Genomic DNA, 27,782 nt, shown 5'->3' with positions numbered 1-27,782 from the left:
AATTAAGGAAAGGCAGAACACTGAAGAGTGTAAATTGTACCAGGATCATCTTTATACTAGTCCAAGAGAAAGATTTCAGGCAAGCTTTCAAACTACAGAAGACAGTTAATGTCCATGTGCTTTTCCTAGTAAGAGAGGGAACAAAACCAGCTAGATATGGAATAAAGTGAGATTATCTGAGATTTTGTTTATGCTTCATAATAATACAGTAATGATACATTGGTAGTTTATAGATAGGCATATTTATAATGGCAAAAACATACTCCAGTAAATAGCCAAATAAAGGATAACTGTTGCTGTTGTTCTACAGAAACTGTATTTTAATAATTTCTAAAAAATTGAATGTGTGAGCCTGAAAATAAGAACAGGAGGTTACAGATTTTAGGTTTATTTCTTAGTAGCTATGTAGTTAATCAGAGAACATCAGCATACCACTGGGATGTTACACAATTAACTAATTTGCGCTTTAAAGATAACAGCTTTGCTTTAGACATGTTACTAGCTTAAACTGCATGTTTAAGTAGCTGACTAATCTTACAGTAAGTGAGATTTAAAAAGAAGTGAGCTGCATTACCTCAGTCACCTAGTATACAAATTCCACAACGTTTATACAGTTAATGTTTTTTTACAAAGTAACTTCAAGAACATACAAACAAATGCTCTGAAATTCTCTTTTACATACACTAGAGAGCTGCTGTACACTTCACAGATGTTAGTGTTCTTAAATTCCTGATTTTCTGGGCTGGAGAATTAAAGCTGAATGAATCTTCTTCTGTGTCAGTTCCGCTTTCAGTACTCGTAAATCAGATGCTGCCTGCTTTCTCATCTGCAAAAGAACCCATCATTTAAGGAATGGCAATTTAAGGAAGCTTTTTTTTGGAGCTGACATGCATATAGGTTTATATAACTAAGACTGAATTTTATACAGGATGGCTGAATACAGAATACATCTTTCATCTTTGAAATTTTACATGTTCTAGCACCACTTTGTTCTGTACTTTGCCCTGATGTTTTTGAGACAACTGGAAAATTAGTTGTTCTTTCCACTCCTTGCTAGATAATGGAGGAGTCATAATAATTACAACCACCCTGGAGTACCCAGTAAACAGGAGTATGGGCAATCTCTGTGATGTAGAACACTCCTATTTCAAGCTTTCAGAGCTGGAAAGCTGTCCAGTGTGAAGGCTATACTACCTCTTCCTTCCAAAAAGAGTCATGGGCAACACTGATACGGAATAAAGCAGATGAAGAGGTCTGCCATCTGCTTAGACAGCCTTTTTAAACATTTTTTTGTTTTGTTTTTCTTTATACCATTTTTTTTTCTTTAGCCATGGTCTATTTATTACTGCTCAGTGCCTCACCACACCAGCTGTATTTCTTCAATTACCTTTTGAATGAAATGGGAATTTTATGAACAAGATTGTGAACTTTAGCTTACATAGTACATTGAGTATCTAAGTTGTTTGAATGCCATACATTCCAAATCATCTGATAACCTGTGTTCTGGAGTAATTTAGCTCAAATGCTAAAGTCACAACACCTACCACCTTAAAACTAACAGCATAAAACAAGCAAATATTGTTTAGAAAATATTTACATGATCTAATAATTGAGATTTCTATTTTTTTTTTACATTGCCACATTTTGACTGTTCTAATTAAAAAGCACAGTACCTTAATTTCTATTAGGAGTCTCACTTTTGTATCATCTAGCTTCCTCCTCAGCTGATGGAGTTCGTGCTGCACTGTAGCAATCCGGATGATTGTGTAATTCTGTGTGAAACAACAACAAACCTCAAAGTGCAGCATTAGTGCATCTCACTGGGTATTACTTCACCACTCAGAAGCAATCCTCTAACAACCTCTTTCCAGCTCCTGCCTTCCCTCGTGGCTGATGCCTGCCTGGCTGCACGTGGCTCAGGAGGGCTGGGGAGCGCCCCTGTGCTCAGCCTGCTCTGTAAATCCTGGCTCCTTTTTGGGGTGCTGGCACTTCAGAGCTGCTGTAGGAACGGTGCCTTGTGCCTGCCCTTCATGTAAGGCCTCTCTGTGCCTGGCCAGGGAGACCAAAAAAATCCCACCCCTGATATGCCCCTCAAAAGGACCAATAAAGTGTCTGAACACAGCCAGTAATGCAATGTCAAGCCCATTCATATTCTTTTTCTGTAGATATTTCAAGATAGCTGAAATAATGCATGTCTGTATATAATATACACTCTTAGACTGTACATGTACCTTTCAGATGCAAGAAAGGGACATTTATTTTTCCTAGGCTAGCATCTGCTTTCTCAACAGCCTTGCTTCCATTAATGTATTTAGAAAATTAGCAGACAACTGTTGGAAAGGGTGTTTCCTCCTTTTCTTTTATCTTTTCTCCTTTTAATCCCTCTGAACTTCCTGTGAAACTCACAGTTGCACAACACTTGAAGTGCAACAACTTCAAAAGCTACAGATACATTTTGCATGCTCCAAAGATTCATTGCCTCCTTGGATGAAATCTTGGATGATAGAAACAAAGTAGAACTGAACAATCCATTAACCATACTGAACAGAAGGGGATTTTGTTACAAAAAGCTACCAACAGAAAGCAGAAAGAAACAAATGCTCAGACTCAAGCACTTCTGCAGACTTTTTGAGACAAATGGCTTGAAGGAACTCTGTCCCTCAGATCATTGAGCTAAAGCTAGTTTACAAGTCATTGGTTGGTGATAAATCTGTTTCTTTCATTTATATTTTCTACAAAAAAGTTCAGACTGTGAAAAAAGAGATAATAAATAATACAAGCAAATACCTTGGAGGCTGTTGTTTTGTTTGGTCGTTTTTGGCTCTCCCTGGCTTCCAATTGCAGGAGCATTTTCTGGTGGTAAAGCTCTAAATCTTGTTGCAGTTTGTTTAAAGTCTCCTCTAGTGAAACTGTAGCTTTCTTGGTTTCAAAGTACTTCTTCTTCCATGCCTCACGAACTGCACAGGAAAACAGTAACAGTGTTTGGTCTTGTTCACCTTATTGTAAGATCTGCTGAAGACAGTCATGACCAGCTCACCTCACAAGCTGCAGCTGGCCAATGCACACTCAAACATGGCAGGAGATTTCTTTAAAATAAGCATTTAGTGAAGACAGTCATGACCAGCTCACCTCACAAGCTGCAGCTGGCCAATGCACACTCTGAAACATGGCAGGAGGTTTCTTTAAAATAAACATTCAGTGAAAAAAATCTTCATTAAAATTACATTCACTCTAAATGCAACTGAATTTTCACATATATACCTGTAACAAAAGGCTCTATCTGTCCACTGAGATAAAACACAGTGTCCAAACCCAAAGTTTATTCAGCCTGGCTGTTCTGCAGCTCCTAAGTGCTCCTGTGAAGAGTGGTATGCCCAGCACAGTCTGAAGCCCACAGCTCTACTGTACCAGAAAATGAAGCATTGTAGATTTAGGCCATATTTATGCTCTTCATGGCCAGAGATTTTGAGCAGCTTCAATTTGACATTCAAAATTATGGGAAAGAGTTAGTTACCTTCACACTTCACTATGATCCCTCCTATGTTGTCAGTGTGCTGTCAAGAGGGGGCACATGAATGCCCCTGTATGTGCTGTGGCAGTCTCATGGCCACTGCATACCTGCAGTTCTTTAATGAATCCCTTCTTTCAAGGCATAGTTTATAGAAGCAGGACAACTGAAACTTACCCAGAAGATCTCAGCTGGTGGAGGATGACTCTGTGCCAGGTAACTGAGAGTGCCTGTCAGCAGGGCAGTCTCAGGAGGATATTAAATACAGACTCAGCTGGCTGTTACTGCAGAAAATGCTCTTTCTTTAATATCTTGTAAAGAAACATGCTTGCTGCCTGCCCTTACTTACAAAACTGTACAGGTTTGATTAAAAAAAAATTGAAAAAATTGAGAGGTACAGATGCTTCCTACAGAACCTGCAGAAGCTGTTTGAATCCTTGTGAAATAACCTTTGTTTTACCTAACTGGATAATATAATTTAAGGCAATGCAGATGCCATTTAGGGCTTTATCTCTAGCTTGAATTGCAGCTCCATGCTACTACAGAGTTACTGCTTCACACACCCAAGTTTGGGGTTTTTTAAATACAAATTCCCCACACTGCAGGGTGCAGTGCAGCCATGTTCTTAGAGAATAACTGAAAGAATAACTTCCAGTGAGCTACAAGAAATATTTGGGACTTGTAATGACTTAGCTACATTTAAGCACAAACAGAAAGCTCTCAAAATATCAAAATTATTAAATTTCATCTCCGTATAACTGGGATATGACTTAAGGGACACAGTTTTAAATATAAACTTGAAAATAATTTTATTAAGAAAATCTGTATGAAATTTCAATGAGATTTGACCTTGTTAAAAACCAAGGTTTGTCAAGCTTGTCACAACAGGCTTGGAACTTCCATGTCATAAGCTGAATACCATTGGATAGGAGGAACAAAACTTATCATGCTGCAATTTACCTGAAGCCTTATCAACACAGTACAAGCCTCTGTAAGCACCTTGTAAGCTAAAGGCAGGATTACAATATGCCAAGCTGCCCTGGGCCTCAGAGAGAAGCAGCCTGCAGTAGCTCTCTGAGCACTGCACATACATGAGACACAACTTGAATAGTTTATGAAAGCCAGAACAGCCTTAACTTTATAAGACGTGGCACAAAAAAAAAAAAAAAAAGAGGGGAAGGAAATATTGCAACCTTGAATTTTTCTAGCATGCTATTACACAAAATAAGTCTTCTTGGAGCTGTTGGTTAGCAAACTGCTCTCTCTGTAATTAAGCTCCAAGGAGACAAATATTTTCACATTGGTTTCAGTGTAATTTCTCAATCACTCCAAACTCAAAAATAAATTAAAAGTGTACCATGGTATCTCCTCAGCTTATTTTGTTCCAGTAGCCCTTTAGCTTTTTTTCTCAGTTCTTCTCTATTTTTTTCCATGTGCCTTCTGTCTTCCTTCATTTGTTGTAATTGTTCTGCCATTTTGTTTTCTAAAGATATCACAATTATATTTAGCAAGCACTTGAATACTCTAAGTACAATGGATCAGTCAAGACTTTTGTAATGCACTCATCACAAATTATGCCAAAAGCTCTGTCAGAACAAACAGAAGTAGAAACAACTTCATTTTACTCTAACTTTTCAGAAGGGCTGGTGCTTTAGAAAAAGGGGCAAATCCAGCATGCACACACATGCAAACAAACATCTTTCTATATGTTTAGACAATGTATCACTAAAACTATGTAATCAAGAAATATATTCACTCCATACATTGCAAACTCTTGCCAAAAAAGCCTCCAAAAGACTGTTTCCTGCTTAAAATACATTGCAATATAAACTGTAGAGAAATCTTGCCTTAAACTCCAGCTTGCAGGACAGTATCTCAGACTTCCACTAGTCTGCAACAATAGGTCTAACACTTAACTTCTCACTATCCTCCTCCTCAGCAACACTACTTGTGATTTTCTTTGCTACATTCTCACTTGAGCCTGCAGTATTTTATCTGATCTCCCTCCTTTTATCCTTCCATCCACTTGACAAGCTGGGTTTTCTAGTGCTGGGAACATGCCAAGCTTTAGGACAGCCCATGCAATCATAAATACCTGGAATTTTCTATTCATAAATTAAAATTTGTAACAATACTGTGAATTAATGCATGTATAGTGTAGGTATTTATGTCTTCATTGACTCTTCAGTCTTGATTAAAAGTTCACTTCCTTGCAATTTCTTGGAATCATGTACTCACTTGCTGCCTGAATTACAGGAACTTGAGCTGGATTTACAGTAAGTGCCAAAAAAGGTGGACCAGGAGCTGAAATACACTCTTTAGGACAAGTAAGATGATTTTTCTTGTTTTCATCTGCCTATAGAGGAAAAAGACACAACTATAAGTACAGAACCATAATCCTGAATAGTTACATGAGACACATGCCCTGAAAGTGGCCTGAGTGAATGAGAGGGCTGAATTTTACTTCTGCAGGTAGGCATTTTTATTCTGTTATCAGTACCCATGACCACTGAATTACAAACAGCTGGATGTCAGCAAACAAAATGAGAGCACTGGACACTTCCATCACAGAGAACATACAGACAAAACTACAGACTATTGCTACTGGCTCTTGTCCCTGGCCATAACCCCCAAGTCACTGACAGTCCCATGCAAGACCAGGAACTAAAGGCCCTAAAATGGCCACCTGGTTTGTTAATTGTGTAATCAAAAACTGCCAATTTCTAAACTAAAATTTGTCATTGCAGATTTTAATTGTTTAGAAATATAGTTGATGTTCATAGAAAATCTGCCAAGTAGCAGTGCATGGTTAAACTTTTCTCAATTATTCTCAAATCTTTCATGTTTATAACGAGTCACCAGTCTTACAAAATTAGACTGTTTCTAGGTGGAGGACTATATTTATTGCTCAAGATTACTAGGAATGTTACCTTGAAAAACATACCTGATTATCCAGTTTTTCACCAAGACCAACTCTAGTTCTCTTAGTTCTGTTTTGCTGCAAGCTAAGATAAAATCAAAAAAGAAGTGAAAGTTCATTGACCAAAATGTTTTTTCCCCTCCTTTTCTTTTACTTATTTGAAGTCCATAAAGTAAGTTTGTATCGGTGAATTAATATTATCTATTATTTTAGGAGATGCATTATTGCTAACCTTTGTTTTTTGTAGACATAATCTGTAGTTTGGTCTTCCATTATTTTAAGAATTTCAGCATCTCGTGTTCTGTCTCTTCTTAATTTGGTATCTTTTTGGTGCTCATTATTTTCCATGTTTGCTAGTTCTGTGACAGGATAGTGATGACAAAAATACATAGATTACACTTGCAAAAATCAGGCTGGTTTGATTGTCAATGACTGGACTTTCCAACCTGTATTGGAAATTCAGTGAATCAATACAGCAAGTGGTGTTATCTTTAGGATTTGGAAATGCTCCATGAATAACTGAAGAAAGAAATCAAGGGGGGAAAAAAGGTATTCTTGTTATTAGAATTTATATCTGACTAATTCTGGTGATTAGGCAAATGTATCAACTATAGTAAAGTGTTTCTGTATATCAGCACACAGGGATAGTGAAGGACTCACAAGGTAAAACCACATCTCTTTGAAAGATATCATCATTATTTTAAAAAATGGAATATTGTTCTCATAGTGCTATTGCAACTTACACTTTAATTACAGATTTCTTAAAGCTTAGCTTTACTTTGCTTTAGCAAAACAAAAAAAACCAAAACCAAAACAAAAACACCAAAAAAAACCCAAACAAACATGTGTACCCTTTTGATATTTAATGGGATTTTGGGGTCTTTGGTGACCCTGGCCTTGTTCATCACTGTGTTTTTCATGAGTAAGAGCAGTTCCTTTGGCTTTGTCATTCCACTTAGGAGCACTGCAGGCTTCTTGATCTTGGCTGAGATGATTCTGCTCAGAAGTCTGTAATACCAGTTCACACTTTCCAGACTCCTGGTCTGCAGGATTTGAATGGCTTGGTGTGAAGGGAGATCCATCAGATCCACTTTGATCTGCATAAATGATAATATGAAACAGATATTATTTAACTGTAAATGTTAACCATAATATTTATTTTTCTTCTTATTCATCACCCTCCTTCACTACAGTGGTTAAGCTTACCTTTTTCTTCAAACTGTTTTTCTGGAATCCTGTTGTTATTGTTTTGCTTATTGTTTGTGTGTGAAACTGGAACAGGCTCTTTCTCACCCCATTTCACAGGACTGGGCACTTCCAGATTTTCTACCCAATGCCTGCTTCGTACACTTTCTAAAAATGGTTTGCCTTTTCCAGGTTTCTGTTGGGAAAGGCTGGATAATCTTGATCCATGACCAAACCTATTAGCTTCTTCACTAATGTGATGTTTTTGTTGAGGTGATGATAGCAATGGATAAACATCTTCAAAATATTCCACTCCAGGTAATAAATATAATTCAGGATAAAGTGCCTGAAATTACAGAGTATATCCATCAGACAGGACATAGAAAACGTGCAAAGTAAAATTTCTGAAAATGGTACCTAACAAGCCATTCAGTACTTACATAAGGAGGAGCAAATGACTTCAGTTCCAGTTCTGTTTCCTGCTTTGCTTTCACCTTGGAAGATAAAGTATGGAAACACAACAAATACAATACTTTTTTCATCCATAGTGTTGCATGTGACACATGCATTCTATTGTCATTTTTACACACTGCATGCTTTTACAACCATCACTATAAACTGTAGTGACCTTATCAGGTAAAAGTATCTCAGAGTACATTTGTATTTTCTGACAGAGGTTCTGAAACTTTGCCTATTTTTCAAAATCTTAATCAGACCCACAAGATTACATGCATATACTGAATGGTTCTTTATCCTTTGCACTTTCTCTTGTGGTTCAAACGATCCAACAGTCACAGGAAAAGAAAATTTACAACTTTCTTTGTCAAAAGTTGCTTCAAGTTGAATCTGGACAGAAATGCTGAGTCTCACATAATTTTCTCTACTTCCATAATACAGTATTGCAAAATCTTGAATGTATATGGAAAAAAATCTAATATTATCCTATGTTGTCTTGTATTTGTCATTTTCCTTCATATTTTTTGTGACATACACTTTCACATTTCAATAGTTGTCCTAAAAACAAAGTCTAAAATAGTCAATATATATTTGAAAGATGTGCTCCAATGTAAGGAAAAGAAATCTGAGCCTACATTCAAATAATTATATTTAATTAAACACACAGGTTATGTGCAAAAAAGGAAGAGCAAATGAACACGATTTTAGTTTATCTTTTCATTGAAAAGACCCTTGCTTGCAAGTAGGGCACAGCTCTTAGTTCTGCTTACATTGTTAGAGTTGTGAAACAGAAGACTAAGGAGAGAGAACACTCCACAAATATTTGATCATGGAGATGTAATTCAATGAGGTTACCATGACCCTAAACAACAAATAAAGCAGTTGGTTTATTGCTTTACACTTTGTTATAAAGTTAAACATCAAACAACAGTAAATACCTCAAAGAAACACTATATCTTTCATTTGGCTCTATAAATCCTCATGTTATCTTTAATTCTCTATTAACATAAAATATTTTATTCATTTGCTGACATTATAAAGGCTGGAAAATGTCTCCATTTATTTCTGAACTATGTGGAGAAGAAAATTAATCATCTTACTTATTATCATCCAGTGAAGAGGACCTCAATTCACTGGAAACATGCATACTTTCCAATTTGGATTGTGTCTTTTAAGTTTCTTTTCATGTTTTTCCACCTAGTTTTTGCATATGATTTAGTATTTATTCTAGTCTTCTGTGAGAGTAATTTTAGTGATAATTCAACTAGAAATGAAATAAAGAATGGCACCAAATTTCCTGCTTGTAGTTAATTTACAAATCCATGAGAAAGAGGTGAAATGAGACATAGAAAAAGTATTCTATATTTACATAAATTACTTAAATCTTTGTGTGTTACATGAACAAACTTTCAGTTGGACTAATTTTGAAGTTTATTCAATCTTTAGCTAAACTTTGTAAGATATATATGTAGAATTGATGTGAGGAATAGTTATGACTCACACATGTAGGGGTTTTATTACTTACATTTCAGACTGTATTATGGGACAAAACAGTGGAACATCCAGAGGAGTTTTCATTCAGAGAATGATGTCTTAAATGCTTTTGGGCAGGTCAGAGCAGGAGCCATTAGAGGAACTCTGACTGAGCTTCCATTGAAAATTTGTCAACTGAATTATTCCCAACTGTGTACAGTAGTAATGGCCTTATGGGTTTGTTTTTTTTTTTTAATGCAACCAGATTTATCATATTTAATCCATGGACTTACCAAAACCATTATATTTTCACTGGATGGCAACTAATTACACCTGTTGCTTTAAAGGGCACTTTTAATACAACTGTCCAGCTTTGCCTTTGTTCTCTGACAGGAGCTTATGCTGCAGCATGTTTAAAAGAAATGCTAACAGTGCCCCTAAAGTTATCTCTACTTTGTGTGATATTACCTCATCTGCAGGAATGAAATCTCTGCTTTACATTATAAAACAGAAGAGCACTAAAGAAAAAAAAATTAACTTACCACTGCTAGTTTCCTCCCAATGCATTTCAAAAATCTGAATTCATCTGCAATGGTCACTCCACCCAGGTACTCTCCAAGCCTCCCCCGCAGCACTCTTAATGTGATGTGAGGAGACACCCTAGAATGTTGTCACTCATTAATACATCTGTAAGATCAAATAATGATGGCTAGTTAGTAGGAGGGGGAAGATAATGGTCTGTACGTGCTGGCTTGCACAGGCAGAATGACCAAATCTGGGAACTATGTGCTAGAACTGAACCCAGTTACAGCAAGGCCAGAGGGTCTTGGTGTGGCACTCAGAACACTGCACTGTAAGGGCTGTCCTAAATTAACCAGCCAGACTCTCATTGGACCAGCCCCATACAAAGGGAGAATATGAAAGCAGACAAAGTATGAAATTTACTTCTTCAGAATGCTGTTGCTCATCTGCAGATGAATGACACCACTGGAAGCTACAGTCGTGCACTTCCATATAAGTGACACAGTTTCCACTTAAATGACACAGTTTCATGGGGCTGGACCAGGACTGTTGAACATTATTCCCTTCAAGCACCCAGGGCCAGAGGAGCCTTCAGCAATGCCCACTTCAAGCAGCAGGCACATTCCTTTGCTTTTGTCTTTTCCAGCACAAATTTGCAGTTGGGTGTGTGCATGTGTGCATGCAAATGTATTTTAAATAAAAACCAAACAATGCAGCGTGAACATTTCCACCACAATTTGAGGATGAGAATACTGACAGAAATATGAATTGCATCATTTAATGTACTACTTGAAAGTATGCAAATATTCAGGTAATGAGCTCAGTAGAAAAATTACTACAGAATAAAGAGCATCTCTGCACCATAAATCCAAATGTGCCAGAGGCATACCAAAGCACTGCAGCACAGCATAAGCAATTCTAATTGTTCTAAGCTGCCATATAAAAAAACAGGGAACAAATGCAGGCCTGAGACTGTTAATCAGCCACTCTGATTAAGTGGTAGGATGATTTTTGCCCAGACAGCTCTCACTCCCCAAGCAATGCACAGGCACAGCTTGGGGGATAGCACATGCCATTCTTAGCAACCAGTACAGACAGGAACCTGCCAGCTCTTCCATTTGAACAGGTCTTCAACATTACCCTGTCAAGGTTTGTTTACACTTGCAAGCAGCCCTATAGGCCTTCAGTTCACACCTCAAGCATGTAGAAAAACACTGCCATTTTCATCTCATAAACACAATACTTCAGTGGGATACAATGCTTGCCTTGTATTCTTTCAAATACCTTGAACTTAGAGGACCCTCCTCAAGATCATAAAAGTGCCCTGGAGCACAGGCACGAGGCAGAGGAGACCAAAGCCTGCAGAGTGGACACTTCTACAATGTATAATGGGGGATCTCCAGATCCTGAGATATAGGGCAGAAATTTATCTCAAAATTATTTGCCAGTGCAGCTGCTAGGAAAATGCAATAATATTAGTCTGTCACTTGCTGCCACTGGCTGGCAGAAAACAGTCACATACAAGTCACTTGCTTCAGGGTGTCCCTTCAAATGTAATGCAAACAAGAGTTCATTGCAGCCATCTCATCTAGAAAGAATAAAAGTTTGGCTTCTGTAGTGAGGAATGAGGAATGAAAAAAAAGAGCTCACAGAGGCTAAGAAATCAAATTTAGGGGAACAAGAACTCAGAGCCATAGACAATTACACCCTTAACATCTTCCTCTAATTTCCCAGCTAATGGAAATGGCCTGTACTTTGACCTAGGAATTCTTTGGAAAGCTGACTCAGACAACACCAGGATTGTCAAGCTGACTGAACAACAGAGCTATCAACAGCGTCCAAGCCACAGGAGTACCAGCAAGACTGCCATTCCCTCTCCTGGATTACAATAAAAGAAGTTTAAAAAAATATTTTTCATTTTTGAAGACAGTGATTCACTGGCCAGCTACTAGTTATGTTAATGCTAATGTACTGCAACACTGCATAGTACCCATAGAAGAATTAATTAGCAATTATCTAAGAGTCATTGGCAAGCAACAATATCCAGGCAGATATAAACCCACTGAAATCAGTGAGGATCATAATTTAATTTGATGCCTCAGTGAAATAAATTTATACTAGAAAATATAGGGCAGTGGCAGATGTCCATGCTGTGAAATGAAGTTACCACTTCAGACATGTATTCTGTACCTCTGCTAGAGACTAGAACAGCAAAGAAAATGGGTATATGCACTTATTTTCTCTGGTTTTGAGCAGCCTTTCAACAAAAGCAGCTGTGAGAATGAATATATTCTGCCCTACATGCTCCTACCTGATTGCTGTCAGTCTTTTCAACTACACTGTATATTGTCTAAAGTGAATAATACAATACTCAATTTAAACTAATTAAAACCTCTATTCCCTGCAGTTTTAGCTGAATGGACAGGTTTTGCACAGATGTAGACAAGGTGTATGTAAAAGCTCAGTTTCAATACACATATTTACATTATTTGATTTTTATCCAACTTCTCCTCACACTAGATACTAGATTTTGTGAGCAATGTGTTTTAGAAATATTAAAAAAACTTTCAAAGTTATGACAGATGAAAAATACAACTCCTTGTGCCAGGTTTGAGCCTAGGACTGGGAACCAGGGTATTCTTTCACTAAGTCCTTTAAACAGCTACCTGAGAGCACACACTGTACATGGTGTTCTTATAGCCTTTCACTTTCTTCTTTGAAGAAGAAAGAGGAAATGCTGCTGGTTCATGGGCTATAATGCTTCCCCTTGAGAAACAAGGCTTCAGCTCTTCCTCTGGAATGAGAGAGCTCAGATCATCATCCCCCTGATCCTGGGAACTGACAGGCTATCCTGTCTTCATCAAGCCACTCTCTTGAAGCTGGCCTATTGCCCAGAAGAATTCCAGCTTTTGATAATCAGGCTCAAGGAGGGAGAAATGATTTACAATGTAAATCATTCTACAGAAATACTAGCACCACTCTGGAACTGCTTCTCAGTGTCTACACCATGGGCTGCAAGGGAGCTAAGTCTGATACAATACAAATTAACATAATGCTAGTTATGGTCACCACTTGCACCCCAGAAATTTAATTAGACAACAAATTTCTGCTGCAGATGTAATTGTGCTCTCAAGAGCAACAGTTGGACTAAAAGTTGGACTGAAGGATAGCGTGAAGGACCTACTATGTACATGAAACCTAAAACTACACTCACCTTATAAATCCAGCTGAGATGAATTTGCTAGTAAGAGCTACAGGAACTGTATTCAGCTTGAAGTTCCACACTTCTGCTGGGACATAAAAAACATGAAGTTCCAACAGCTAGAAAAAAGAACAGATGTAAATGTATTATCATCCTCTTCTTAAACACTTTGTTTTGTTTAGGTGGACTTCAATTTTTGTAGCAGGAGTGGTTCCTTTGGTATTAGCACAGGGACTAGAACAGGGAGGCCCTCTCAAGCAATGAACAGATTGTGAGACAATCCAGCTGAGATGAATTTGCTAGTAAGAGCTACAGAAACTGTATTCAGCTTGAAGTTCCACACTTCTGCTGGGACATAAAAAACATGAAGTTCCAACAGCTAGAAAAAAGAACAGATGTAAATGTATTATCATCCTCTTCCTACACACTTGGTTTTGTTTACTTTTGGACTTCCAATTTGTGTAGCAGGAATGGTTCCTTTGGTATTAGCACAGGTACTAGAACAGGGAGGCTGTCTCACAGAGATGACCAGATTGTGAGAACAGTGACAGCAGAGTAATTTGTGACTGAGTGCCAGCTGACAGCAACAAAATAAGTCGCATTAGAACAAGCTCCCCAATGGAAGTGAGATAACAGAGAGCCTGTGCTACTGCTGTGTATCACTGTGACAGCAATGGAGAGATTTCACCAAAACCAGCTGATACTCTGGAGAGTGTCATGACTACAAGAATCCCTCTGCTGAAATCCTACCTTTGTTTATCTCATTAAAAATGCAAAGCCCTGAAAGTTTGATTCAAATAGCACCACAACTTTATTGTGTTATCAAGAAAAAAAAATTTAAAAATATTCCTGACTGGTTTTAATAATATTAGCTACCTTGGAAACACAAAAAATGTTCCTGCTAATGTCTGCAAAAAGAAGAACTAAGCTGAGCAAGGTTCACTTGGGCTGTGTTCGGACCCGTGGTAGTTGTTGCACTGCTAATTTCCAGCTCTTGATATTTTTAGTAAAAGTCAGATAGTATTGACAAGGATGGCACATTTCCCTTTAACTAAAAGCCATGCAAATTAGCTATATTAAATATTTCTGTAAGTGTTGAGTTACTTAATATGAACTATAGAATAATTCTTTATATATATATATATATATATACTATTTTAAAAGCACACCTTTCTTCCCTCTCAGGTATTCTTATTTTAATGTATTCTTATTTTTTGTTTGTGAAATCTAAAAAATCTGTGTGGAAAAGTACAAAAACTCTCACCTGTGAAGTTTGAGGTCTCATTTGACTCAATGACATGTTGGTCCCTCTATGTGACCACAGCAAATGCCAGGTGGGCTTTCTAATTTTCTTCTTGATTGAAGCATTCTTTAAGAATGAGTTTCATGATAATCTGTTATGACAGAAGTTCCTCCATAAATATCCTTTTTTCAATTACTGATCTTCATTCCACTTACAAAAACAGAAGTTGTGTCTATGTTGAGGCAGAAAGCTTCCAGCTAACTGCAAACAGAATCAACCACACCTTCCACACAAGTGACTATCACCTAAGTAACTGGGGGAATTGCTAAATCATAGCCATGCACCTCTAAGAGACCTGCCATAGAGCATTTCCTCTTAACGTTTTCTCCCTTTCATAAAAATATTTTGATAGTATACAATTTTCTACACAATTCCACTGTTTTCCTAAAGACACAGACCTAAACCCCCACAAAACGCGATTCTTGCAGGACCTGGATCTGATAAAGTGAATGATTGTGAACTGCAGCAAACACATTTTGTCAGCCAAATGCAGTGTTCTGAGGAAACGTGACTGCACTGGGTAACCATGTCAGAAAAATACTTCCATAAATTATAACGGTGGTTCTGTCCCAACATTGTGATAGAATCATGGACCGGTTTGGGTTGGAAGGGACCTTTGAAGGTCAGCTAGTCCAAGCCCTGCAGTGAGCAGGGACACCTCCCACCTGGCCCGGTTGACAGACCCCTGAGTCCAATCTGACCTTGAATGTTTCCAGGGGTGGGGCATCTCCCACCTCTCTGGTTAATCTGCTCCTGGTTTTTACCATCTTTAGTATAAAAAAAACTTCATCTCTAAGCAACTCTCTCTTAGGTTAAAACCATTCCCCCAGTCCTATTCCAACAGGCCCTGCTAAAAACCTTGTTTCCATCTTCCTCTTTTTGTTAGGAGTTTCCTTGGTGCTCTTGCTGTGAAGGCTCTCCCAGCCCCTCTGAGGTTACAAACCTGCTCTGGATTTTCACCTGCTGAACTCAGGTGCTGTTCTGCTCTCAACAGATCTCCCTACTCCTCCTGCCTCTACCCCAGCTACTTCTAATTCACCTGCTCTTGAGTACGAGTGACCGGACCTTCCAAATCTCACTCTTGAGAGAGAGATTTCTTGATGTCAGTGGGAAATACCTACTTAACAGGGCCCGTGTCTTTACTGGCGAGCTGCCGCCAAAGGCCCGAGCGTGGCACCCATCGCTGCCCCGTCATTCCCAGGCACAGCCGGCAGGAGAGATGCTGCCCTTCGCATGTCACCCACTTCCCTGCCGCCCCAGGGCACTTTCTGCAATGAGCGGGGACTAGCAAACTGATCCTCCAGGCTACAGCAGCACTCAAACTGCCAGCACGAACTAAGTTAGGAACTTCATTCATTGCATCTCAACATAACCTCCAAACTTGGAACCCAGTGGATATTATCACCAACATTCGCCACCTTGGTGTGAAAGCCGCCTCCCCGGCCAGTGCCACCCTCAGGCCGTGAGGGCGGGGGTTGTTTCTGCGCCCGCGGGCGGGTCCCGTCCCGGGCGCACGGAGCGGCCCCGGCTGCGCAGGCGCCGCGGTCCGGGCACTTGTGGCCGCGCCGGGAAGTTGTTCTGGGAGTGCCGGAGTGCCGAGCCGAGCCGAGCCCACCGCCGACCCCGCCATGTCGGGCTCCTCCAACGTGGCGGCCATGAAGAAGGTGGTGCAGCAGCTGCGCCTGGAGGCGAGTGTGACCCGCGTGAAGGTGAGCGCGGAGCCGCGACGGGACGGGGCGGACGCGCCGCCATTTCACCGCCCCGGGGCCGCGCCCGCCGCGCCGGGGCCGGGCCGGGGCCACCGGCTCCCACCTGCCCCGCCCCGCGGACCCCGCTGGGCGCGGTGCCCGGGCTTCTCCCGGGGCTCCGTCGGGGTTCCCCGGCCGAGGCGAGCCCGGATCGGCAGCGCAGCCGCGTCCGCTCCGCCGCCAGCCCTGGCCGGAGCTCGGCCGCTCTCTCCCCGCCGCCCCTCGGGCCCGCTCCCCGGCCGGAGCGCTGCCCCGGGCGATGGACGCGGCCGCGCTGCCCGCCCGTGCCCTCGGAGCGAGCAGCGCCCTTCCTGCGGGCCCTGCGGAGCGGCCGCCCGAGGCGAGGCACACAACAGGCTGGGCTGGCCCCGGCACGGCAAGATGGAGATGTCGCTGCCAGGCACACGGAGTGCAGTGAACTTGTGCCGCGCCGGGGCGAGACCGCGCCTGGCACGGCACAGAAACCGGGCAAACTGCACACACCGAGTGTCAGTGGAAGATGCAACTTTTTGAAACTTTGATCGTTCTGTTGTATAAGTTCAGAGTTACAGCAAAGAAAAGCAAGACAAAGAAGTTTCACTGATCAGTTTTTAGCACGGTACAGCATGACAAAAACCCCTTGTAAGGGTGCTCAGAACCCCATTATCTCATCATAAGGATGGCTTTCCAAGGGAGCCTGAAATGCGAGTTCAGTTGAGTAGAACATGTTAAATCACAGACAGTATTTTTGAACTGTTTATGCTAGAACAAGGATCTTCATATATTTAAGTAATATCCAAGCTCTTGCTCATGTGTCACCCTTCATACTTAAAAGTTTAACATGGAAATTTAAACTTCCAAATCTGTTCTCATTCTTACATTGTTTATCTTCCTTTGTCTTTGAAACAAAAGAACTACAATGAAATTATTGCATAAAATCTACATAAACTATACTGCAGAATAATTTAGTAGTATTCTTTATACTTTGCAATGTAAAAACCACATCCTCGGTAAAGAGTGTTCAGTGAATTCTAATGCAGCTTTTATTGTAACTAGGTTTCTCAAGCAGCAGCTGACTTGAAGCAATTCTGCCTGCAGAATGCACAACATGATCCCCTACTGACGGGAGTATCATCAAGTACAAATCCATTCAGACCCCAGAAAGTTTGTTCATTTTTGTAATTATATGAACTACTTCAGTATCTTTCAGTGGTAAGTTCTTGAATTACAATTCATAAACTCTTTTGTCACTTAAATGAGAGACAGGCAGTATGAAAGGCACTCAGAAACATCTGACTTGTGCAGCTGGTGTTGGTCTAGATCCCTGGTTTTGGTTCCTTCTCCCTTTTTCTGGGCACAGCTCTGTACTGGACATGTGCTGGCCATTGGTGTTATGAGCAGCACTTTGCTGTTGCAGAGCTTCCACCAGTTTGTGTAGCACAATGGTGGGACCAGATACTACTGAGCTGCTATTTGGACTTACAGTAACTGTGCTGCATCTTCCTCTCTGTAAGGGTGTTATTTCCCTTTTCTCACATAGAATTAATCGCCTGACAGCATATGTGGTGAATCCTGATTGTAGCAGATAAAACAGACTTCAGTTCTTAAGCTTTTAGAGAACAATTCCAAAAAGAGATTAGTGGTGGTGGTCCCCAAGAAGAGCACTGACCACTGTTGGCAGGGGAGATGCCCTCTCTGCCAAAAGAAAAAAGTATATACGTTTTAAGAAGTATTTACTATTAAAAGCCCATATGCCACTCAACTAAGCTACTACAGGGGCAGCAGTTTAGATAACTAGAAACAGTGGAATACCCATTTGGATTTTCATTGCAGAACTTTCATAGGTTCATTAGCACTACTGCTGTCACCAGGAACACTACTCACTCGTCTGCCATTTTGGTGACTAGATTTTAGGCTAACTTCTTTAGAAAGGTGAATTTTAGATCCACAATAGTTTCACCAAAATTCAGAGGTCACAATAGCTCTGTTATTTTGACCACAGTAAATGCATGATGATTTTACCATGCTCCCTCTTCCTGTTGCCGCCTGACGTGGATCTGCTGGAGATGAGAGCACAGCCGTTATTTCAAAGCACCTGATACACAGTTAACCGTAGTTCAGAGTCCTTACAAATCTCATAGTGAGTTTTAGCCTTGAAAAATCCTGGTTGTGTAGCTGACTTCTATCATCCAGAGAACTGTAGTTTGCTAGATGTAAATTGTGCTGTTAAGCAGCGTTATAGAATGGTGACCACAGTCAGATTGATTGTTAAAATTGTTCTCCCCTCAAGCACACTGTAGAATAGTTCCAATGTGTGTACTACCAGAATAACCATGTTTAAAGGCCAGAATAGTAGCAGTGTAGAAGTTGATCCTTAACTGTTTAACAAGCAATACCACATCCCACATTATTTTGAGCAGTGAATTACAACAGTATAACTGAAATGTGCTTTAGAGTTCTTGTAGCTTTTAAAGTTACTTCTGTTGTGAATTTTTCCTAATTACTGTTATTTAAAAAATACTCTCAGATGCTGCACTAGTGTAGCTTCAGTTGTAAGCACTAATCCAAGGAAGAAATCAGATCATCTGTAAGCATTATAGACTGAAAACTTACACAAAGCCAAATAAACTTTACTTAATCTGTGACACATACAGTTCACCACTGAGGTTTGCCAAGGTTAAGAAAGTCCTGGATTCCTGAGTGTAGGGAAACAGTGTTTCCTCTGTCTCACACCACACCTGCATACACAAGGCGTAGAAGGCTTAATATTTTCTTTCTCTGCTACAGCCTTTGGAATGGAACTAATTTCTGTTTTAGTTACAGTACCTATACATGGAACTCCTTCACTTTGCAGTATCTGTTGCAGGCACTTCCTGAAAGGAGGTGATTCCTTGTGTTTTCTTGATGAGCCAGGAGTGTTTGTGTTTGCACAGTCAGCACCACCTCACTGAGGAAGAAGTGTAATTTGTTAGTTATACAATAAATTCCCTGCTTTTCAAAGGCAAAGTAGAAACCTGGTGTTTTGATGAGCAGAAAGTGACTGGGAACAGCTTCTTCTATCCTTCCATTTAGCAGTTTGGTTTCAAGGAGACACTAAGCTTCAGTTCTTTTATAAGAGCTTTGATTATCTTATTGTATCTTTGGGCATGACTTCATTCGAAGTTTTTTTTTTAAACTAATAAAACAGCTGTGGAAAAAAAGGATATATTTTGCTAAATAGTTGTCCATGGCATACTCTGAAACATAAGTATTCGTTGATTTGCTTCATTGAGCAGATACCTTTCTAACTAGATTTTGGTTTTGTTTTTCAGATCTTTTAGCATCTTTTCCTACCTGCTGATGTGTGTATGGGCAGAATGCCTCAAGGAGTGGCCTGGTTTGAAGTCTGTAAAAAAGCTTAGCTTTAACGTGCCAAATCTAACTCTAAAAGTGCTACTGTCGTCAAACTTCTTACCATCTACCTCTCCAGATGAACTGTACGCTAGTTATGTATTTCTGTTTCATATGGGAATCAGTTTTATACGCCAAGCAAAAAATAAAAGTGTCTTGATTTAGTCTGGTCTTGAAATTACTGTAAGAATTTGATTAACTTCTGGGCATGGTGGCACCTCACAGTCAGTGCATCTCTGTAGCAGCTGGAGAGCAGCGAGGAGTGTAAATATTCTCTGCTGCTGCAAGTCTGCCTGGGGTTAACAATCCTTAGGAACAATGAGGCTCCAGCAGTACCATACTTAGAAGCATAATAGAAATAGAACAGAAAAAAAATTGGGACTGTTTATAATTCAGCTATACAGCTATGCCATATCATAGACATCACATTAAGACAGAGTAAATTAATCTTAATGAGTAATTCTACCCTAGGAGATAACTTACCCTATGTGCCTTCTTATTCACTAGGTAAATATGAAAAAGCACTTACAGCTGTATATGAAAAGAAAGTAGCTCAAAGAAAACTTGACCTTTTAGCTGCCAGTGAATGTACCCACTTCAGGCAAAACAGTAGTTGATGTGCAGATAATACAAACTCAAGTGTTGCTGTGAGCCTGAAGAAGCATATTTAAAATTTTAATGGGGAAAACCCTGCTCAGAGACCTCAGATAGTTACTGAGCAGCATTTTTAGATGATAGCTTTATGAACATCCTGTAAGGGGGTTTTACGAATTCCTTCCCATCCTTTCAACTGTTTTGGGTATACAGACCTCTTGTTAATGTGATACTGACAGAAGAGATGCCTACAGGAGTGATGCATATTGTTTTTGTAACTTCAGCAACATGCTTATTTTATGCAAAATGAAATATGCTAATGAAATAAAATACCATGGATTTCATGGACTGCATACTGCCTTCTCCATGTTCTCTGGATAGGAGAACCTTTTTGGAAAACTATCCCCATACTGTCAGGAAACAGCATAACATAAGTTAGAAGTAAGTTTCAAATATTTATCTCCTACCTGATTAACTGAAGATGTCTGGGTTAACAGAAAAAATAAAATGAAACTGTAAAACTAGAAATACTTTATTTTGAAAATTTCTTTAACCAAAATATTTGTGGTCTTTGATGTTGTGAAGCATAATCTGTTTCTACAGCACAGCAGCACTTCTGGCAAATCCTTAGTGCTAGCTAAATGACAAATTGCTCAAACACAGCCCACAGTTTTTCCTGCTAAGCTGGAAAAAATCACTGTCCTTGTCATGTTGGCTACAAAGAGGATGAGAGGCAGATCCTACTTATCTGCTGCTGTAGAAAGTTTTAATGATTGCTGTTTGTCTTTCTGCAGACAGATACTGTCAGTATCATTATCATTAGTAGTCCAAGATCATCTCTAGTTCAAAGCAGCTGCTGTATTCCTGGTCACCAGCAACTGGCAGATTTCACTTACAAGTGGAATCTTCTTCTACTTGTGTCCATTTCTCGACGCTGAAATTTAGAAGAAAAGTTGTTTACCAGCAAGTTCATGCAACTGGATGAAACAAACAAGGATGACCACTCCATTTCACAGCAGGGAAGACAGTGAAATGTGGTTATTGTACAGTAGAGTTGCAAATAAGTGGTTATGGTATATTGACATTCATTGTCCTTACTATTTTTATTTTTCACTTGAAATACAGGAGAGTGTTTTCGCTTTGCACGATTCTCAAAATATACCTCTAAATACTTAAGTTAAACATTTCCACACTGAGAACTGCATTTATACCCCTTTTCTAGGGTAAGATTTTTGGTTACATTTCATGTCAGATTTAGCCTCCCCAAGCAGAACTATCATTACTAAAACATACCTTATGAATCCACTCATATTCTCCAAATTTGGAATCAAAGGTTCCTTTTTGAAGTGACCTCAGCTTCAATGTGAAACGTGGTCCAAGTTCTTGAATTCCCACTTTCTTCTCACTCTTGAAAATATATCTTGGGGAAGAAAAGAATTAAAATTAGGAATTAAGTTACAAGAGTATTCTCTCGCACTTGTAAATGAGCATGGTGGAAAATGTCACCTGTGGAATCTGAAGAAGATGTAGTCTCTCTGGTTGTGAAATGTAGCTACTTGTCTTCCAATGAACTGAGGGTCGTGTGGGAAGAGAGCAGCAAACATGCGGCCGATGGAATGGCCGAGCCGCGTCGTGAAATTATTCAGGATCACTTCTGGGACGTGTTCCGTGGGCTCCTTCCCCTTCCGCTGAAATCAAAGTAACAACACCACAAAGAAGAGATTGAATGCAAAAGGATTTGAATGTTTTACCAAAGAAGTGTGTGAAATAGGAGGACAGGGCCAAAAACACGCCCTAATCATTTTTGCAAACGCAAGCTAAGTTCATAAACAAGTAAAGGAGCAGCTGGCAACATAAGGATCTTTGGTTCAACAATATAAATTCAATGAAAAAGCACAAATAATTTTATGTTTTCGCCTGTATTTTTTACTCTTCTTTGGTTCAACAATATAAATTCAATGAAAATGATTTTATGTTTTCTTCCACATTTTTTACTCTTAGCAGAACCTGTTATAGCAGATAATGCACTCTACCTATCATAGGAGTATTCCCTCTGTACTCATACAAACTAGGGATATATGGGACTGAGACTATGGTCTTCTTAATAAAAACAAATTAGGGATTACTTATTTCAAAGAAGAAAACCCATTTTACTGCAAATTACTTAGGGCTAAGTAAGCAATACTAAAAAGAGGTGACAGGGCTATAGGAACAAGAACTAGGTTTTATTCAAGACAAACTACATCTAATGAAACCTTGTACACTGCTATTTTATACACCCTATTGTGTGTATGCTAGACATGGGGTATTTCCTACTGATGTAGGTTATCAACTGCTATTTAATGACATCATTTTAAAAATACTTGTCAGATTATAAAATACTTGGCAGTAAAGAAATACAGCAAATAAACTTGAAAATGGAAATATGCTGCTTATGAAGTAGAATACACCAGTCCTTAGCCTCCTGTTACCTTACAAAAAAAAACATATTTACAAGATCAATCTGAATCATATCAAAATGCAGTTTTGACAGTTGAAGTAGACTGGATATATTTATCATTAACCAAGAGATAACCAATTTTTCAAATTTTGAGTCTCACCTTTATTTCTTTACGCAAACGCACACTACTCATTCTAAAATGAGCAGTTGGACCATCAGGCAGGTGACTTAAAACAAGACCATCTGTGCACCAAGTTAAAGAAAAGGCTGGTAAAATCAAGCACGTAATGTACAGAGGAACATTCAATGCAAAGTATTACATAAGAGGTTTAGATCCATAATCTGTGCCTAAGGTTTTGTTGTATGTTCAAACATACATTCCCAAACTAATTAACCAGCTTTCTGAAGATGTCCATTACATGCTAACAAGGGTTATCCTCTACTGCTTTCTTATTTAATGAATTAGTAATATTTTATCTAGTCAGAAAAAAAAAAAAGGATCTTCCTGGTCAGAAAAACTTGTTAATTAATCAAACTAATGCATTTACTGAAATAATAACAGTGCTTATCCATGCACTACAAACAACAAAAAAGTGCCAACATATCTACACACTTTCTTCAGTAATTCAAAGTTCCATTAGCCATCAGACACTCCAGTTGGTACAGAGATTTTTAGCTCTGTAATCTGCACTGTGAAGAGAAAGAGAACAGAATAAAGTATATCTCTGATGCACAGGACAGAATTGTTTCCTTTCCCTGATAAGTACACAAAAGGATACTTGGTATTTTGCGATCTTCGTTAATGACAATTAAATCCGTGAAGTCCTTTGCAATACACTGTGGAATGATTCTTTTCAAAGCCAGCCCTCTTCGATAGTACACATGTGAGTTGGGTATAACAGTAGCCAGCTGCTCACAGAATCTCACTGTTCTCTGCAAAACAGGGCAGTTCAATTGCAATGTGCAGAATTCAGCACTGAATTCAGCTGACAGGAGAACAGAGGGTTGGTCATTCCAACTACACTCCCTGAGCATAAATTACTTCCAGTATCTCTATAAAGATTTGAAGATAAGCTATTAAATTACTTCAGTTAATGCAAAAAAAATTTTTTTGCAGTAAAGAATGCAGCACACCAGAGATTTTTAAAGGACTTTTTTCCCTCTTCCTCCATCACAGAAAAGCAGGGAAATGCAAAAAGCACTCTCCACACTCATTATTTATAAAGGACACTGGTTTAAAGTTAAAAAGTTCACAGCATCTCAAAATACAATGTAACTACTTCTTCATGAACTCAGGTCTGAGTTTTCAGATAAACTGTTTGAGGTGTATTTTTTCTTATTTTTAAAGCAATTTACTTTATGGTTTTCAAAAATTTCAGTTATCTCTTCAATCAGGCAATGCTGATCATTTCAATACAAGAACACACGCACAAGGTTGGGTTTTTTTATGGAGGAAACAAACAGTGCTAGAGAAACCAATGGATTACAAACACATAAAAGGTTATTGTTGGGCTCCAAATAAAATGACAGGGAAAATCCATGTGAATGCTATTATCTTCAGTTTTAATGTAGCAATCATAGGATGAAAACCCTGGTGTCCTATAACCCTTTGGTTTCCAAGTAAAACATACGTACCCCACGAGGTCGGTCTGATGTTGTAATAAGAATTTTGGGAACAGTCTGTCTATTAAAGTATGGTGCAAATTCATCAGTTGCTTCATCAAAAGCAACCTGGAAGAACAGAAATTTGTTAAATTCATCATGTAGGAAATGCCTGAGGGACAATTGTTCAATCTGGTCTAAATCTGAATTCACAAGATCTAGTCTGTAATTAATCACCAAAGGCATGTGGTTTTCACGTTTTTAAGAATCTAGTGTGATGAACATGGGCAGCTTTTACCACCAAGATCAGTACTGAATTATTTAATACAGATAATGAAAGAATGGCATCACCTCTTAGTAAACCCATCACGTGTAAAAAGTAATTCATCAACAGATTAACAGGAAAGTGGGGATTATTCAGTTTCATCAAGGAATGTATGTCCCTTGTTAGAAATAGAAAGGATAACTTATTAGCACATGCAGTTACCTCCTCATCATTGGGATCTACAGTGGTTTCATCATACACTCGCTGATTTTCAATAGTCTTTGGTACGGCTTTTGGAGGTGCCTAAAATACATAAAGTTTATTAATATAACACATTGATGTCATTATTGAATGCATTGCAAATACCACATTCATACTACCACGATATTGTTTGTATTTCTACACAGAACTGTAAGTGTTATTTGTTTGATGCCTCTTTTAAAAAAGAAGTTACATAACTTTGATTAAAATATGCACAGGTATTGGGACACCAGAGAGCATCAGATGGAGAGAAGCACCACTGGAACAATGCCACTTTTCAAAACAGAACAAAAAAACAGGGGAACTTTCTTTCCATTTTTATTTCTTCTGTGGAAGGAAAGGATTGCTTTCAACTGCAATATGTTTTAACCTTGATATCTAGAATTTAATGACTAATAGCCTTTAATGTTTACTATGTTAACTTACACTACTCTAGTGAGACTATTGTAATACAGGAACTCACATCTGACTATCTTCAATCAGTCCATGGAAGGAAGCAAAACCTTTGCTCACAGCTAGGCTTGGAATCCAGCAGATAACTGGTCTGGGCATGGTTTGGTCAGCTCTGATTGTTTCAATCTACACAAAAATTAATACTGGAGTATAATTCCTAATAATATCAACACAAATGCCACAGCAATCACATCAGAGACAACTTTTCAGGAGTGGTTTATGTCATTAAGTTTAAAACTCATCCAGCCTGTTTATAGCATCATTTAACACAGGAGCAACAAGGTTTCTGAAGTCAGCTGTTTGATACCTCTGCTAGACAACAGTGTCTCTGAAGGCTACCACAGCCAGGGAGCACAGAGAGCATACAATCAGAGAATGGTCTGGCTGGAAGGGACCTTTAATGGCCATCTATTCCACTGCAGTGAGCAGGGACATCTTGGACCAAATGAGGTTGCTCTGGGCCCCTCCAACCTGGCCTTGAACGTTTCCAGGGATGGGGCATCCTCTCTGGGCACCCTGTTGCAGTGTTTCATCACCCTCACTGTATTCACTGCTCCGCTTCCCTCAAGTCGATGGCTCAGGAGGCTGAGGAGCCCCAGCTCCGGGCAGGGCCGCAGGACCCGCACCCTGCCGAGCAGCGCCCCGCTCAGGGCGGGGAGGGACCGGCCTCGCCGCCACACCGCCTCCTGCGGCCGGAACCCTTACTTTGTCTCCGAGGGCCTCTCGCTCCTTCCTCCGCTTCTTCTTGAGGGCCAACTTCTCCTGCGGGCAGAGGAACAGCGCTCCGTTAGCCAGACCCGCCAGACTCGGGCCTCCCCCGCCCCCCGGCAACAGCGCGCCCCACCTTCCTCTGCTGCTGCTTCCAGCGAAGGAACATGAAGTGCCGACGCTGCTTGTTCTTGATCTCGGACACGCTGAAGGTGGGCGGGAAGAGCACCCGCTCCGGGGCGGGCGGGCCGGCGCCATCCCCCGGCACGGGCCCGCTGCCCTCAGCCGCCATGGCGCCGCTGCCGCGGGGCGGGGCCGGCCCCTCACCCTTGGCCTCTGCCCCGCCGGGCGGCGCCGCGCGTGCGCAGCACGGGGCCGCAGGGCCGGCTCGGCTCCCTCAGGGCGGGGCGGGCGGCGGGAGCGCTGTGGGCGCCGTCACGGAGTGTTCTGGGCTGGAAGGGATCCGGGAGCGACATCGGGCCAGCTCTTCGCGCTGCACGGGACCACAGAAGTCACACCATGTGCCAGAGAGCATTGTCCAAACGCTTCTTGAAACTCTCAGGCTGGTGATGTGACCAATGCCCTGGGGAGCTGTTCCAGTGCCCAAACACCCCCTGGGTGAAGAAACTTCTGCTATCCAACCTAAACCTGCCCTGGCACAGCCTCAGGCCATTCCCTCGGTCCTGTCCCTGTCACTGAGCAGAGCTCAGTGCTGCTGCTCCTCTTCCCCTCACGAGGAGCTTGTGGCTGCAGTGAGGTCTGCCCTCAGCCTGCTCCAGGCTGGACAGAGCCAGTGCCCTCAGCTGCTCCTCACAGCTTCCCCTCAAGGCCCTACACCATCTTTGTTGCCCTCCTCTGGACACTCTCTAATAGTTCAATGTCTTTCTTACATTGTGGCACCCAAACCTGCACACAATACTCAAGGCTGAGCGCAGAGCACAGTCACCTCTCTCAACCCACGACATGTCAGGGCTCATTGCTCAGCAGACAGCGAACCCAGAGATAAAATCAGTGCATTTCATAGGGATTATTCTGCAGTGTTTTTTGTAAACCAAGTTAGCTGTCGAGGTGGGAAGCTTTGAGCAAACATGACACATTGGTGGGTTGACATTACTGCAGGTAACATCATGGCCCAGCAGTGCCTGCCCATGTGCACACTTCCACATTCAGACTTTGGCTCACAGTGACTTAAGTTTTGGGGAGCACCTGTTTATTAGGAACTGTAGGGGTTTTGATGATAATGTTCCCAAAAGTTACTTTTATTCCATTTAAAGTCTGTTAAAACTTGATGTTAAAATGAAACAAGAACTCCTACAGCAAATTAGAGATTCAATTTACATAAAGTCAGAAATTAGGCTTTCTATTCCTGAGCTGATTTTCATGCTTAGAGGAGTGCAAATGTTTCTGCACAGCAAAGACTATAAAGTATTTTATAGAAATTGAGTACTCAGGGATTTGGGAGGGCCTGTTCTAAATTGGAGACATTTTTAATCTCAGACTGCAAAATTCTGAGCCTCAATGGGACTGTTTAGTTCCATTTGTCCCAAGCATTTTTTCAAAGCTTGATGTCTATAATTTTATATAGAAGTACTATTTGTCTTTACTATGTTTCTCTCACTAGAAAAGGGAAAAATAAATCTGTTAACATAAACATAGGAAGATAATAAAAAAAATACCTAGAAATAACCAGAATAATAGAGAATGTCTTAAGTCTTGTTCTGTCCTATAAACAAATTTTGTTCTGCAACTCAACTTGCTTCACTGAGATTATTC

At 40.2% G+C, this 27,782-nt stretch overlaps 3 protein-coding genes across 3 annotated transcripts; 1 reads left to right on the top strand and 2 right to left on the bottom strand.

Annotated features, from left to right (window-relative positions):
- Window positions 1-13: 13 nt before the first annotated feature.
- On the bottom strand, window positions 14-13,382 carry SPATA1 (spermatogenesis associated 1; the record flags this gene model as incomplete). The annotated part of the gene is made up of 11 exons (XM_039727107.1): window positions 14-826; window positions 1,674-1,772; window positions 2,788-2,957; window positions 5,747-5,864; window positions 6,453-6,513; window positions 6,661-6,787; window positions 7,280-7,525; window positions 7,635-7,959; window positions 8,054-8,107; window positions 10,085-10,202; window positions 13,279-13,382. Coding segments are annotated over 11 exons (1,527 nt in total), but the record flags the coding sequence as incomplete, so codon positions are not given.
- A 2,716-nt stretch (window positions 13,383-16,098) lies between these two features.
- GNG5 (G protein subunit gamma 5) lies at window positions 16,099-19,873 on the top strand. The gene is made up of 3 exons (XM_039727154.1): window positions 16,099-16,278; window positions 17,353-17,508; window positions 19,608-19,873. Exons 1-2 carry the CDS (start codon window positions 16,198-16,200, stop codon window positions 17,476-17,478), a joined length of 207 nt encoding a protein of 68 aa, XP_039583088.1. The 5' UTR covers window positions 16,099-16,197; the 3' UTR covers window positions 17,479-17,508; window positions 19,608-19,873.
- Window positions 19,874-20,794: 921 nt separating this feature from the next.
- On the bottom strand, window positions 20,795-26,347 carry RPF1 (ribosome production factor 1 homolog). Its single transcript, XM_039727153.1, has 9 exons — window positions 26,146-26,347; window positions 26,007-26,063; window positions 24,810-24,890; window positions 24,356-24,451; window positions 23,500-23,653; window positions 22,881-22,963; window positions 21,787-21,968; window positions 21,574-21,700; window positions 20,795-21,214 (listed from the first exon to the last, which is right to left on the bottom strand). Exons 1-9 carry the CDS (start codon window positions 26,299-26,301, stop codon window positions 21,173-21,175), a joined length of 978 nt encoding a protein of 325 aa, XP_039583087.1. The 5' UTR covers window positions 26,302-26,347; the 3' UTR covers window positions 20,795-21,172.
- Between the last annotated feature and the right edge of the window lie 1,435 nt (window positions 26,348-27,782).

Source organism: Passer montanus, unplaced genomic scaffold (genome assembly GCF_014805655.1).
Source record: "Passer montanus isolate IOZ18808 unplaced genomic scaffold, ASM1480565v1 scaffold60, whole genome shotgun sequence".
Taxonomy (NCBI): Eukaryota; Metazoa; Chordata; class Aves; order Passeriformes; family Passeridae; genus Passer; species Passer montanus.
This window is presented reverse-complemented; position numbering and strand designations above follow the sequence as displayed.